This window comes from Ovis aries, chromosome 11, assembly GCF_016772045.2.
Source record: "Ovis aries strain OAR_USU_Benz2616 breed Rambouillet chromosome 11, ARS-UI_Ramb_v3.0, whole genome shotgun sequence".
NCBI lineage: Eukaryota > Metazoa > Chordata > Mammalia > Artiodactyla > Bovidae > Ovis > Ovis aries.
The window spans coordinates 45,202,895-45,215,497 of record NC_056064.1 but is presented as its reverse complement, the minus strand read 5'-3'; the positions used below and the strand labels follow the sequence as shown (position 1 = coordinate 45,215,497).

General features: G+C 39.9%; 1 protein-coding gene across 8 annotated transcripts in view; it reads left to right on the top strand.

The window, feature by feature from the left end:
• Positions 1-12,603, top strand: part of NSF (N-ethylmaleimide sensitive factor, vesicle fusing ATPase) — a 149,247-nt gene that overhangs the window by 108,094 nt on the left and 28,550 nt on the right. For 6 of the 8 annotated variants that reach the window (XM_004013003.5, XM_027974387.2, XM_060394932.1 and 3 more), the window contains exon 15: positions 2,903-3,036. In XM_004013003.5, the coding sequence (XP_004013052.2) occupies positions 2,903-3,036 (134 nt within the window). Of the gene's footprint in view, positions 1-2,902; positions 3,037-7,454; positions 12,069-12,603 lie in introns of those variants that run through there. The other 2 variants (XM_060394933.1, XM_042256127.2) reach the window with 1 other exon arrangement.

Sequence of the window (12,603 nt, the reverse complement as noted above, 5' to 3'; positions counted from 1 at the left end):
CTCAAAACAGTTAAATAAATATTCACTGAGTACTTACTATGTTTTAGGCATTGAATTGGTTGTGGGAGACACAAAGACATTCACAGGGATCAGTTTGGTCATGAAAAAGGCCTAATTACCATGTTTGTGTGTAAGGGTATATGAATGCAAGTTATCTTGCCCGGAAGTGGTCAAAGAAACTGTTCAGTGTAGACTTTGACGGATCAGTGAGGATTTTACCAAGTAGACAAAAAAGGAAGGGCATTCTATTCTCCAGTTATTTTTTATAGTTATTAGTAGAACAACAGAAAAGTTCAGTGAGTCCACATGACACCAGATCTAGTTCTTTCCAAAGGTCTGAGGGTGAGGGCTCCCGGAGAAACACATTAAGCCAAGACCTGGAGGATGGGGAGAGGCTGGCTGGGCAGAGTAACTGGGGACAGTGTTCCAAGCAGAGGGACCAGGGTATGAAAAAGCCCAGGGTTGGAAGGAGACTGAGACAGAGAGGGAGACTGGCTAAAACATGAGACTGAAGAAGTAGACAGGAGCCAGTCATGCAAAGCCTAGTAGACCGTGTTAATGATTTAGACTCTTACCTGAGGGGCAATGGGAGCCATTTGTAGGGTTTTTAGCACTGAAGTGACATGATCAGATTTGTATTTTCAAAACATCATGACCACTTTGTGATAGAGAGTGGATTGGAGTGGTGAAAATATTAATATGCGGGAAAGACCAGTGGTAAGAAGCAGTTGCAGTGGTCTTAATGAGAGCTGATCATGGTTTGAAGCTACATAGTAGTAGAAGAAATGGAGTCATGTAGACTATTTTGAGGAATATTTAGGAGGTAGAATAAAAGAGACTTTATAATAATTATTGATCAAGTATTAAGCATAATGAAGCTAGCATTCTTTGAACTCTTTTAACTGTTTGCCAGTCACTCTCCTAGCACTTTACACATACCTTCTCATTTAAACCCACTTCAGTCCTTCAAGGGTAGATGCTGCTGTATCTGTATTTTGTAGATGAGGAAGTTGAAGCTTAGAAATAGTAGCTAGATTGAATATGGAGAGAGGTGTCAAACATGATCCCCAGGTTTGTGTTATTCAGGGCTGGTGAATGATGTTGTTTACTAAGAGTGGGAGCTCTAGTAGAGAAGTTCATTTCAGAAACAAAGATCACGAGTTCATTTCTAGACACATAAGTTCAAGGTTCCTATAGGATGATGGAGCTTCTCTGGTGGCTCAGCAGTTCCATCTGCAGTGCAGGAGACGTGGACTCAATCCCTTTGTCGGGAAGATCCCCTGGAGAAGGAAATGGCAACCAACTCCAGTATTTTTGCCTGCGATATCCCATAGACAGAGGAGCCTGGCAGGCTGCAGCCCATGGGGTTGCGAGAGTCAGACATGACTTAGCGACTAAACAACAAATATCTTCCTTAAACACCCTGAGTCACTGAATCAGTTCTATTCTATGGGATAATTGAATGGAAAATGTTGAGTAGCCCATTGGATATGTAGGTCTATGCTCAGAAGACAAGTTTAGCTAGCAGTATACATTCATGAGTTGTCAGTGTGTAGACTGTTGTTCAATCCATGGGAGTGGGTGAAGTCACTTAGAGAAAGGGAAGGTTGAGAAGGAAGAGGGGTCTGGGACTGATCTCTGAGGGTGTCAGTGTTGAAGGACTAAGTAAAGCAGGAAGAGTTGACAAAGGAGATTGAGCAAGAATAACCAGAGAGTTAAGAGAAGGAAAAGAGAACATGCTGTCACAGAAGCCAAGAAAGGTATTTAAAGAAAGGAGAGAGCTGTCAATTGTATCAAATACTCCTAAGAGACCAGCGGATTACAAGGTTGGATTTGGTGAGATCGAGGTCATCGGTGGCCCTGATGGGAGCCTGTGCCGTGAAATGGGAATGGAAGCCATGAGGGAGGTTGGTTTGAGGATGTTTGGAAGGTGAGTGAAGGCAGCTGGAGTAGGTGATTGTTTAGGGAGGTTCCGTTTTGAAGGGACCAGGCAGAGTAGTGTCGTAAGTAGTGAAGTCAGAGAGTCTTTTTTATTAAACTGTCAGTAGCCTAGAGCATGTTTAAATGCTGTTGGAAAGGCACCAGGGAAGAGGGGGAGGTGAAACATAGGGGGAGAGGGTACAATTGATAATGTCAGATTTCTGAGAAGACGGGAAAGAATAATTGACCGGTTTAGGGGTGGGAGAGGGGCACATCTTTTATTACACAGAAGGGAAGGAGGAGTTGTCTAAATACAGGTGAGTTTATAGATTTGGTTGCCTTCAGGGGAAGACCTGAGTCTTTAGTTTTCTAGCCTGATGGCTCAGCAATAAAGAATCTGCCTGCAGTGCAGAAGACTGGGTTTGATCCCTGGGTGGAGAAGAGCCCTTGGAGAAGGGCATGACAACCCACTCCATTATTCTTGCCTAGAGAATCCCATGGACAGAGGAGCTTGGCAGGCTTCAGTTCATAGGATCGCAGAGTTGGACACGCCTGAAGCAACTGAGCAGGGGCAATTTTCCCTGCCCCTAATATCATCTCCTAAGAAGATTGTTGTGGTGTTTTTTTTTTGGTTAGACAAATGATTTGATAGAACTAATACGTACTGATATGCATTTGAATGCATTCTCTCTCTCTTTTTTTTAAAAGAAGCAAAACCCTTGCATTTTGTATATTTAGCCAGAAGCTTGAAAGATTAAGGTTATGTGACAAAGAAGGAATATATTTCATCATACTTTTGAGAAATGCTAATCAGTTTGTTTAGCTAATAAGGGAAAACATGTCTGCCGTGAAATTGTGTCGGGAAATGTTAATGAGCAGCTGGTTGAGGCCTCAGTACTTTGTGGATAAAAGTTTAAACTTGTTTGGTTCTCCTTTGCTTAGGTTGGCTTTTTGCCCCTGACTTGCTCCTGTCGTTATGCAGGCCCTCCTCACAGTGGGAAGACAGCTTTAGCTGCTAGGATTGCAGAGGAATCCAACTTCCCCTTCATCAAGATCTGTTCTCCTGATAAGATGATTGGCTTTTCTGAGACAGCCAAGTGTCAGGCCATGAAGAAGGTATCGAGATTTTTACTTTCATTTTGACTTCCTACCTTTCAGATGTACGGGGGTATGTGTGTGTGTATACATACACATGTACATATATATTTATCTTTGCACATGTATATATGTAGACACACACACACACGTGTATATATATATAAGCCATAACAGTTATGTTCTTCTCAAGTGAAATTATCAGCAGAATTTAGGGGGAGGGAAACAGTGACTTTTAGATATAGTATTTAACTTTGTAATGTATTTTTATTAAAGTACCTTTATCTTCCAGATTACGCTTTACTTAGTATGTGTTAGGATTATTTTTCATTTCTTAAGTTTGTATCAACTGAAAGGTCTGAGTTAAGTGTGTTTGAGTAGAGTGGAGCAAATTCATTTAGGATTTTTTAAGTTCTCTCGTCAATCTGCAAAATCAGACTGGGGTCACTTAAATTGACTATATTGTTTGGGAAAGAACAAAGTTATATCATTGGAAAGATATTCTCAAAACCCCTACAGAAAGATGGTGATGTCTTAGATAATAATCAGCGTCCGCTCGGCAGACCTCGGGCTAGTGGTCCTCTCTCTGCATTTCTCCAAGTACCATTTGTCACCTTCTTAGCATGGCTGCTTTGAACCACCGGTGAAAATTACAACAATATAGACTAGGATCCTAGCGCTGAAAGACCTCTCAGATCATCTGGTTCATTGCTTTTACATTCAAGCAAGTACCATTTAAGGCATCTAGGATAGTAGGTGGTTGCTCATTAAAAACAAAAACAACTGAAATCAGTGCTGAACACTCTTAATGCTGTTTCACCTCACTTGGTTTTCACTGATATTCTGATTTTGCATACTCCCAGACTGAAGAAAGGTTAGTATTTATATACCTAGTTGAAGTATTTCTTTTACTTAAACTCTTTTTTTCCATGCTTGATTTTTTTATAGATAAGAACTGACTATAAGTTAAAAGTTAAAGAGATGTGAGAAAGCCAGGGTCTTCCCTGGTAGCTCAGCTGGTAAAGAATCTGCCTGCCAGAGTAAGGGAAGAGAATCTTGAGAGTGGGACTGCTACCCAGTAAAGACAGCTCAGGTGTGCTTTTACCTTGTTCCTAGGCCCTCGCTTTATACAGATGTAGGATAGAATTACCTGTTTCTTTAGGGAAGAGATTGAAGAGGAAAATACATCTTTTCAAAAGAAAATTCCCAAAAAATGTAAGTTTGAGAAGTTAGTCTCATATTTGGCCAGCAGCAGAAAATCATTTGTGTTGACTGCTTGAAATGGATGGGGGAGGCAGAGCTTGGAGCAGGATTCCAGCCCTGCACACTGAATCGTCGAGATAAATATTCTGCATAGGGTCATTAAAACTGAGTGTGAAAGTGAGGGAAATGTTGTTGCCTGACACGAAAAGAACTTAAATATCATAAGACACACTACTGGTATCTGAGATGAAACCAGTAGTATCTATTGTTTCTGGGAAGACCTGGACAGAATCTCTAGGACCAGTAACCTCCCTCATGTAGATGGGGTTGCTGTTCTTTTTGTTTTTTGTATTTTTTATAATGTTTCCCTCTAAAGGGAACCCTTAAACCATTTCTTTTGGTGAAAAATTTAAACAGCCCTTGGACTCCATAGCCACTGAACCTCCCATTTAATTGAACAGCTGATTCTGTTTGTATTTTCCTAACTCCATCTATCTCTTATGGTAAAGCGTCTGTCTACAATGCAGGAGACCTGGGTTCGAGCCCTGGGTTGGGAAGATCCCCTGGAGAAGGAAATGGCAATCCACTCCAGGACTATTGCCTGGAAAACCCCATGGACAGAGGAGCCTGGTAGACTACAGTCCATGGGGTCACAAAGAGTCTGACACAACTGAGCGACTTCACTACTAAAAGTAGTCTTCGGTGCAGATGGTAATTTACTCCATTGCTTTTCACCAGCTGCCAGATTCTACCTCAGATGTACTCTGAGATGTGGGTGGATGGTCCTAGTCTTTTCTATAAAGTTTTTTTTTAAGTATTTTAGGCTCCTGCACATCAAAGCAGCTTTGTAAGTGTGAGATATTATCATTTTTATTATTTCAATCTCTTGCAAATTGACTTGAGGGGGGAAGGTAATATGTGCTGATTTTAGAGGCTTAAATGGTTAAATTAATGACTTAATAACTTATGATTTAATCTTTAAATTGTTGCAGCCTTTCAAGGTAAGGTTTCAGATGAATGGAAGGCTAAGGAGTATAAAAATGTGTCTATACCAGCTTACTTAAAATCATTTGGATTCATGATTCACTGTCTGGATCAGCTGTATACTCTTAAAGTTGCAAAAAATATTTCTGTTTCAGCAGTATAGTAAATTCATATTGAGACTTTTTGGGTTTTCCTTGGAGAAAAATATTATTCTCTGTGACTAAAGAACAGAATGGAGAAAAGAATGAAGCAGAGGTGTCTTAGAAATTTATTAGAAATACTGCAGAATCTTTCCCTGCAAATAGTTTTCACATTGTTGCCTAATGATAGCTTGACAAAAGCCTGAGGGCTCAGACCCATCTAAAGGTGCTCGGTCTTCCAGTTTGCTTTTGAAAATGAAATATAAATGCCATTCTTTAGACGTTCTAGTCTACCTCCGACCATTGTTCTCTTCCCTTCATTTTTTTTTTTTATTTAGTGTGAAAATGGAAAGCTGGTGTCTTTCTTTTTTCCCCAAAGCACAATAATTTTTAATTTTTTTAATCATTTTGGAGAAGACGGTTCTTTCCTTTTAGGTACATCCTTCCCACGCCCAAACTGTAGCTTTTCCCAATTTCAAAAATAATTTAGAAAATGCAGAAAAGAACACAGAAGAAAATAAAGTCCGTATTTGTTCTTCCATCTTCTTCTCAGACACACATCCACACAACGTATTATGTGTTGGTGATCACATTGGACATATTGGTTTTTGTCCACTTCCTATAAAATTTTTTCATTGTCATTAAAATTTGTCTGAATATTATGTTAAATTAGTAGCTGTGTAATGTCCATTTAAATATTCCTTTTTTGTTGAACATTTAGGTTGATTCCAAGTTTTTTCACAATTATAAACAGTATTCTGTAGGACTCTCATTTGAGGCTGTTTAGTCACTCAGTCGGGTCCGCCTCCTTTGCAGCCCCATGTTCTGTAGCCAACCAGGCTCCTCTGTCCATGGGATTTTCCAGGCAAGAATACTGGAGTGGGTTGCCATTTTCTTCTCTAGAACTTCCAGTGACTGCCCCCATTTTCTTATTACATTTTTCTGAGAGTAGCATCAAAATTTACTGGCTGAGAATTTGGACTTAGGTTTCGAATAGACCTGAATTTGAATCCCAGGTCCACTGCATTTACCAGCTCTAAGTCACTTAACCTGTAAACCTCTATTTTCTCATCTACAAAATGAAGATAATATTAATAGGTGCCTCATAGGATTGTTATGAGGATTAAATGAGATGGTGATTTTTGTGCTGTATCATACAGTGCCTCAGGATATAATATGTGCTCAGTAAAGTATAGTGGTTATTCTTACTGATCATTATTGCACATACATTTCTGGTTATTTCTTTAGGATGAATTCTCAGAGCTGAGATTGCTAAGGTAAAAATGGTAATGGGTGTAAATTTATGATAAATATTGCTATTAAAAGTTAATGTAAAAATATTAATGTTTATAAAACCTACTTCTTAAGAAAGTTGTGCCAATTTATGCTTGTAACCGCATCATATATCAGTTTCCTTGGACTGTTGCCCATAATATCTTTATATATCATTTTACTGCTTGGCTTTGCTACATAAACCAAGAGTTTTTGTTAGTGGACAGAGCCGTTAGGCTCGCTTTAATGAGTATCTAAGATTAAGATACTTAACTTTCAGACCTTTAATTACAATTAAGCTGTTACTTCTTATTCACATCAGATTCTGGTGCTAAAATATATGAAAGTAGTTTATGCTCGATTCAATTCTACTTCTTCTTTGCTTAATAAATCCTTTCTCTGTGTAGGTAAACTTCTCAATACTAGCAAACTCTGTATGAGGTATTCTCACATTCTGTTGGGAAGGAGATACTATATGTTCCCTTAAGATAGTTGAAGTATTTACAGATCTTTCTCTTTTCCTGTATTTTGTTTATGTTTCCCCAACATTATTCTGTTTAAAAATTTTAATTTCTTTATCCATTTTTGCATCTATACTTAAAAAAAAAACTATTTGCTAGTTCTGTTAATGGCATTAAATGAAAAAAATAACAATGCAGTAGATCCTGATTTTAACTAGTCAGTACAGAGATGAAATAGGACAGTCTGATATGAGGACATTATTTGAACAAAGTCGAGTAAAAAATTTGCCATTTCTAAAACTATACCCGTTATTAAGGTCATATAGTCTTGTTTTTAAAAGGACTGAAAATTAATGGAAGACATTTTCCTTTCCACTAGCTTTGCAAGAAAGAAATAATCTTCTTTGAATATCCTCCTGTAAATCCCACTGCAAATTGTAGTCTGCACAGAACAGAATCATGGTGCCTAATCCTCCTCTTTTCATGGTTTAGTCCATACAAAGAGCGGAACTGGAAATTGGATCTTTTGACAGCAGTTACTAAGCAACAGAATCTGGATGTTTTTGGTTAACATCCTAATATATCATGTAGCTGATTTGTTGAAGATTGTGCTTGCAGTAACTGACAAGTGGACACCCTGTAAGTGACCACAGGTCCCTGGTAAGGACCTGGGGATCGGGAGGTGGCAAGCACTTGTTCTTTTTATTTAATATACTTTGTCTTCTGATGATTGTATCTGTCTGGCATGCAAAAGAGGATTGTGCAGCTCTTCAGTAGAACTTAACTTTCAGACCTTGTGACTTCTTATGTTATTAAAGATATCCCAGTCTGTCTCTCATATTTTGTGAAACTGTAAGAATTTTTCCTGAAAAGCAGGGGGAACAAATAAGGGAATTTGAGGTCATTTCCAGGAAGCTTGAGTGCTTTGCCAAAAGTTTAGGTCCACTTCCTGAGTCAGTTTCATTAGAAGACAGCTAATGTTTGCTTGGTCTACTCCCAAGTTATTTTTAGAAACGAGAGATTATTACTGATAGCACCGATTTGAATTTGCTTACTTACATTTTTATGTGCTACCAAATATGATTAGAGTATGCTTTCAACTAATTGCTGACAGATTTACTACATTGGGGATTTTCTAAGTCATCAAATTCCTACTGTCAACAGATTCCTACTAACTCAGTACTTCATGCCAACCACTTCTGAATTGAGGTGAACTCTTTCAGCCCCAAAAGAGCCAGAGAATTTGGCTTCACTTACCTCAGAGCCCTAAAGAGGTTCTAGAAAATGGAGGACAGACTCTTGTTTGGAGTACACTTTGCTGGGGTTTGTGATTCGAAAAGGCTGGGATTAACGAGGAGCTTGCTGGCATGTTCCCATTTGCATTCATGTAGACTCCAGAGGCTGCAGCTGCTGCCCCTCCCCTATACACAGGTGGTTCCCAGCTCATGTGGAGATTCCAGGAGTGGGCTCGGTGCCTTGAGTTCTCTCGGCACCATCAAGGTCCGTGACCAGACCTGCTCCCAAGCCCTCGGCAACAGGAGCTCCATACCTCCTTTCACAGTGCATCCAGCATGCTCCTGCCGCAGGCCCAGGCTCCCCACGTTTTAGGTCGTCTCTCATGACCCACAGCCCGCCTTTGCACACAAGAGAGGAGGCACCAAAGAGGTTCATGATGACAGTCCCTTTATGTCCACAGCTAAGTAGACTGTGGGATTTTGTGGTTTCTAGAGAGAGTCTTCATCTTCTAGAGTAGACCTCTCGTTTTTGCCCTGTTGACTGTTGTCACTCTTTGCCACACTTTTTTTCTTTTTTCCATTCTCCCCATTCTTTCCTTCAGCCTTCTCTTTCTGACTTCTCACCTGACTCTCAGAATACATATATTCTGATAAGTCTACATGCTCTAGGAAACTTCCCTGATAGAGCTGGGAAAACCGTATCCTCCAGTTTGCTGTGTGCAGTCATGGTTTTTATCTGTTTTTCTAGCAGCTCCCCTCTTTCAAGTATCCTACTTTGCATGATATCTTCTGTGATCCCCTACTGATAACCTCTCCAGCAGGAAAAACTTGAGCATCATACTTTCATCTTACTCCATGAAAGCATCAGAATTTAAGTTAATTTTTTAAAGAGTCTGTAAGATACCAGCAGTATCCCCAGCTTCAGCCCACCTGGCTAAATGTTGTTTTGGCTTTTGGTCTGGAGAAGGCACTGTGTATTCACCAGGTGCTATTACTGATGGCAAGTTCAGCACTTGAGTTGTTGTGTCTGAGCTGGGGCAGTTTGTACAGTTTTACTTTTTCTGCATCTATCTTCCTTTTGGGGTTTATCTGTCTGCAGTTATGGTAGAACTTCCCCACTCAGTATGTAAATATCTCAGATTTTAGTCTGGCAGCTAATTGCATATACTTGCCAATGGAATCCTGATATCTCCTTATTTAGCATGGGGCCAGGAAGCCAAAAATGGAAGAGGCTGAGGCGACTAGGCAGAAACATGGATTCAGGAGAATAGTGGTGACCTTATCGTACACGTGTGACTACCTATGGGAAAGAATGTGTGTGAGAGAAGTGAAAGACGTGTGTGTATTTAAATTAAAGCAGAGTCAACTGAAACTGGTCAAGTTACAACTGGAATGGCATAGCCTTTGTCAGGGTTAGTATGTTGTTAAGAGAGTTAGTTGCGAGTACTCCTCTCCCCATGGTAGTAATTAGTACATTAAGAACTGTCTGTAAAAAAAAAAAAAACAAAACAAAACAAACTACATTAAAGGCTGTAGGTATTTTCTTCTGAAATGTTAGAGGTAGCCCATGCAGTCATCTGTGGAATGAGTTGAAATGCTTTGTGAATCACAGTATCTGAGATAAATTGGTGAAAATTTATCATTAGTTCAGACCCCAGCAATGTCCTAAGTGATGTTGATAAGCTCTATAAGCTTTGAGGAGGAAGAGGGGCTGATGCAGAGAAAGTGCAGGACTACTGCAGTACATCCACAACGTCCTGGGCCCCTGTGACTCAAATCCATGACATGACAGTCTGTCAGGCAGAATGATATGCTTGCATCAAAGCCCTTCATATCAATAGAATTCTGAGCAAATGTTTTAAAAGAGCCAAGCATTATTTTTAATGACTTCTAGAAATCACCTGAGTTTGCCTCATGGGCTGCTATTAGTCCAGTCTTCAAAACAGAGCAAAGAACCGCAGTAGAACAGCTTCTAAACTTTTCCATTGTCTCTCCCATTTCTCCTCTGTTTCATCCCTCACCCGCCACTCCGCATACACACGGCGCCAATGCTGACCCCTCTTCCTTTTAATTCTTACAGACTGTATTAGTTCCTGCACTGTTCCTGGATTTTCTCTGTGCCTGACTTCCCTGGTGGCTCAGACCAGGGTAAAAGCTCAGGCTCAGGGCGGTGAAAGCGTCTGCCTTCCTTATGATTGATATGCTCTGCTTAGAACACTTGCTTCCCTCTTTCCTAGTGAATTGTTCATCCTTCAGTTCTCAGCTTAAATGTCACTTCCTGAATTTAGGAGACCATCATCGACTTCATAAGCTCTTACATCAGTCACAATAGGCTAAATTATGCTGTGATAATGAATAGGCCCCCAAAATCTCAGGGGCTTAACACTACAGAGTTTATTTCTTGCTCACACTGCATGTCCACCATAACTCAGAGAGGAAGCTCTGCTGCAGCTTCTCAGAGACTCAAGCTAATAGGTAATAGTGGCTCCATCGCACGTGTGATTCTGTGATAGCCAGGGCAGGAGAATGAGCCAAGCCCTGGCTCTTGAAGCTCCTTTCAAAAAGTGAAATAGTCTACTCCCATTTCAGTCCCAAGGCAAACCCCATAATCATCCCTGACTCGAGAGGGGTTGAGAAAGTGCAGTCTGACCACGTGCCAGAACGAATAGGATGTGCATGGTGTCACCCCGGCCCCCACAGCTGCTGTGCTGGGCCACCTCATCCTCATGTACCTCTGCTAACACCATCACCCTGTGCTTCATCGTAGTTACCAGTGACCTTAGTTATTACTCTCTCCATTGCCTTCATTAGTGCTTGACACATGATATGAGTTTAAAAATATTTGTTAAATGAGTTAGCAGAACAGCGCTCCAAGATTCAGTCCTCGGCCCTTTATTCTGCATCTACCATCTCTCCGTGAAGACTTCTTCCCTCTCGTGGTTTCAGCATCATGAGATGTCCATACTCTGACTTCAGTCATGCGTCTCCAACTACTGCCCTGATATGTCTACTTGACTTTAATGCGTAAGTTTCAGTGTATTCCTTCAGTAAGTATCTATTGATCACTTTCTGATAAGGCATCGTACAACAGTACTTGCCTTCAAAGAGCTAGCAATCTGGTGTAATACAGGGAAGAATACTATGAATCCGTAATATATACACAATACAGAATGCTATACTGAAGGAGAAGAGAGGCAAGTAACTTAGGACAAGATGAAATTAGAACTTTGTGTTGTTTCAACCACTGAATCCATTGAGCAGATAAGATCACTAAATACTCTTCCGTGCTGGGTATGGGGGGTAACATGAATAAAGGTTTTATCCACCTCACAATCCAACGAGGAGACCAGATGGCTAAGGATGAAAGGGTAGATGACTGACGGGTACAGGGGATGGTGCAAAGGAAAGCAGCAGAGGCTTTCTTTCCCACGTGTACGCAGCAGATGTTTATTAGGCACCAGTGAAGCATCAGACCCTGAACACATGATGCTAAAGAAGACAGTTCCTACCTTAAAGAATATACAGTGTGTTAGGGAGAAACTTACCATGTAGATTGTCAGATGAGTTGACATTTTGCTTTTGGGTTTATTTTTGTTGATGAGTTTTTTGGGGGTTATTTCTTTATTTAATTTTGCATCTTTGAGAGTGACTTTTGAGCATAGAAAAGACCATGTGTAGCTAGTCAGAGGTCTAAAAAATTAACATTCAACATATTAAAATTATATAATTTAAAATCTATTTTTCAACACAAAAGAAAACTTAAACTTTAAAAAATCCACTTATTTTATTCTATTTATAAGTAAAAGGTAGCTCAAAAAGAGATTTTTACAACTTTAATTTCTTTGAATATTTTAAACTGTATTTAGACATTTAAAATATTTTATTTTCTCTTTGAAGTACTTCAGTTGTTTAACAAAACATTCTAAGTTTCAAAGTAAATCTATAATTATATTTAATAAAATTAACAATATGGTGGCATAGTGGTAAAGAATCTGCCTACAAGTACAGGAGAAGCTAGAGACATTGGTTCAATATCTGAGTTGGGAAGATCCCCTGAAGTAGGAAATGGCAACCTGCTCCAATATTCTTGCCTGGAAAATCCCATGGACAGAGGAGCTTGGCAGGCTGCAGTCCATGGGGTTGCAGAGAGTCAGACATGACTGAGCGAGCGCGCACACACACACACACACACACACACACACACACACACACACACACACACACACAAACAATAATATAATTATGATGAATATCAGATTACTATTTGCAAGGCTATTAAAGTTATACTTCACC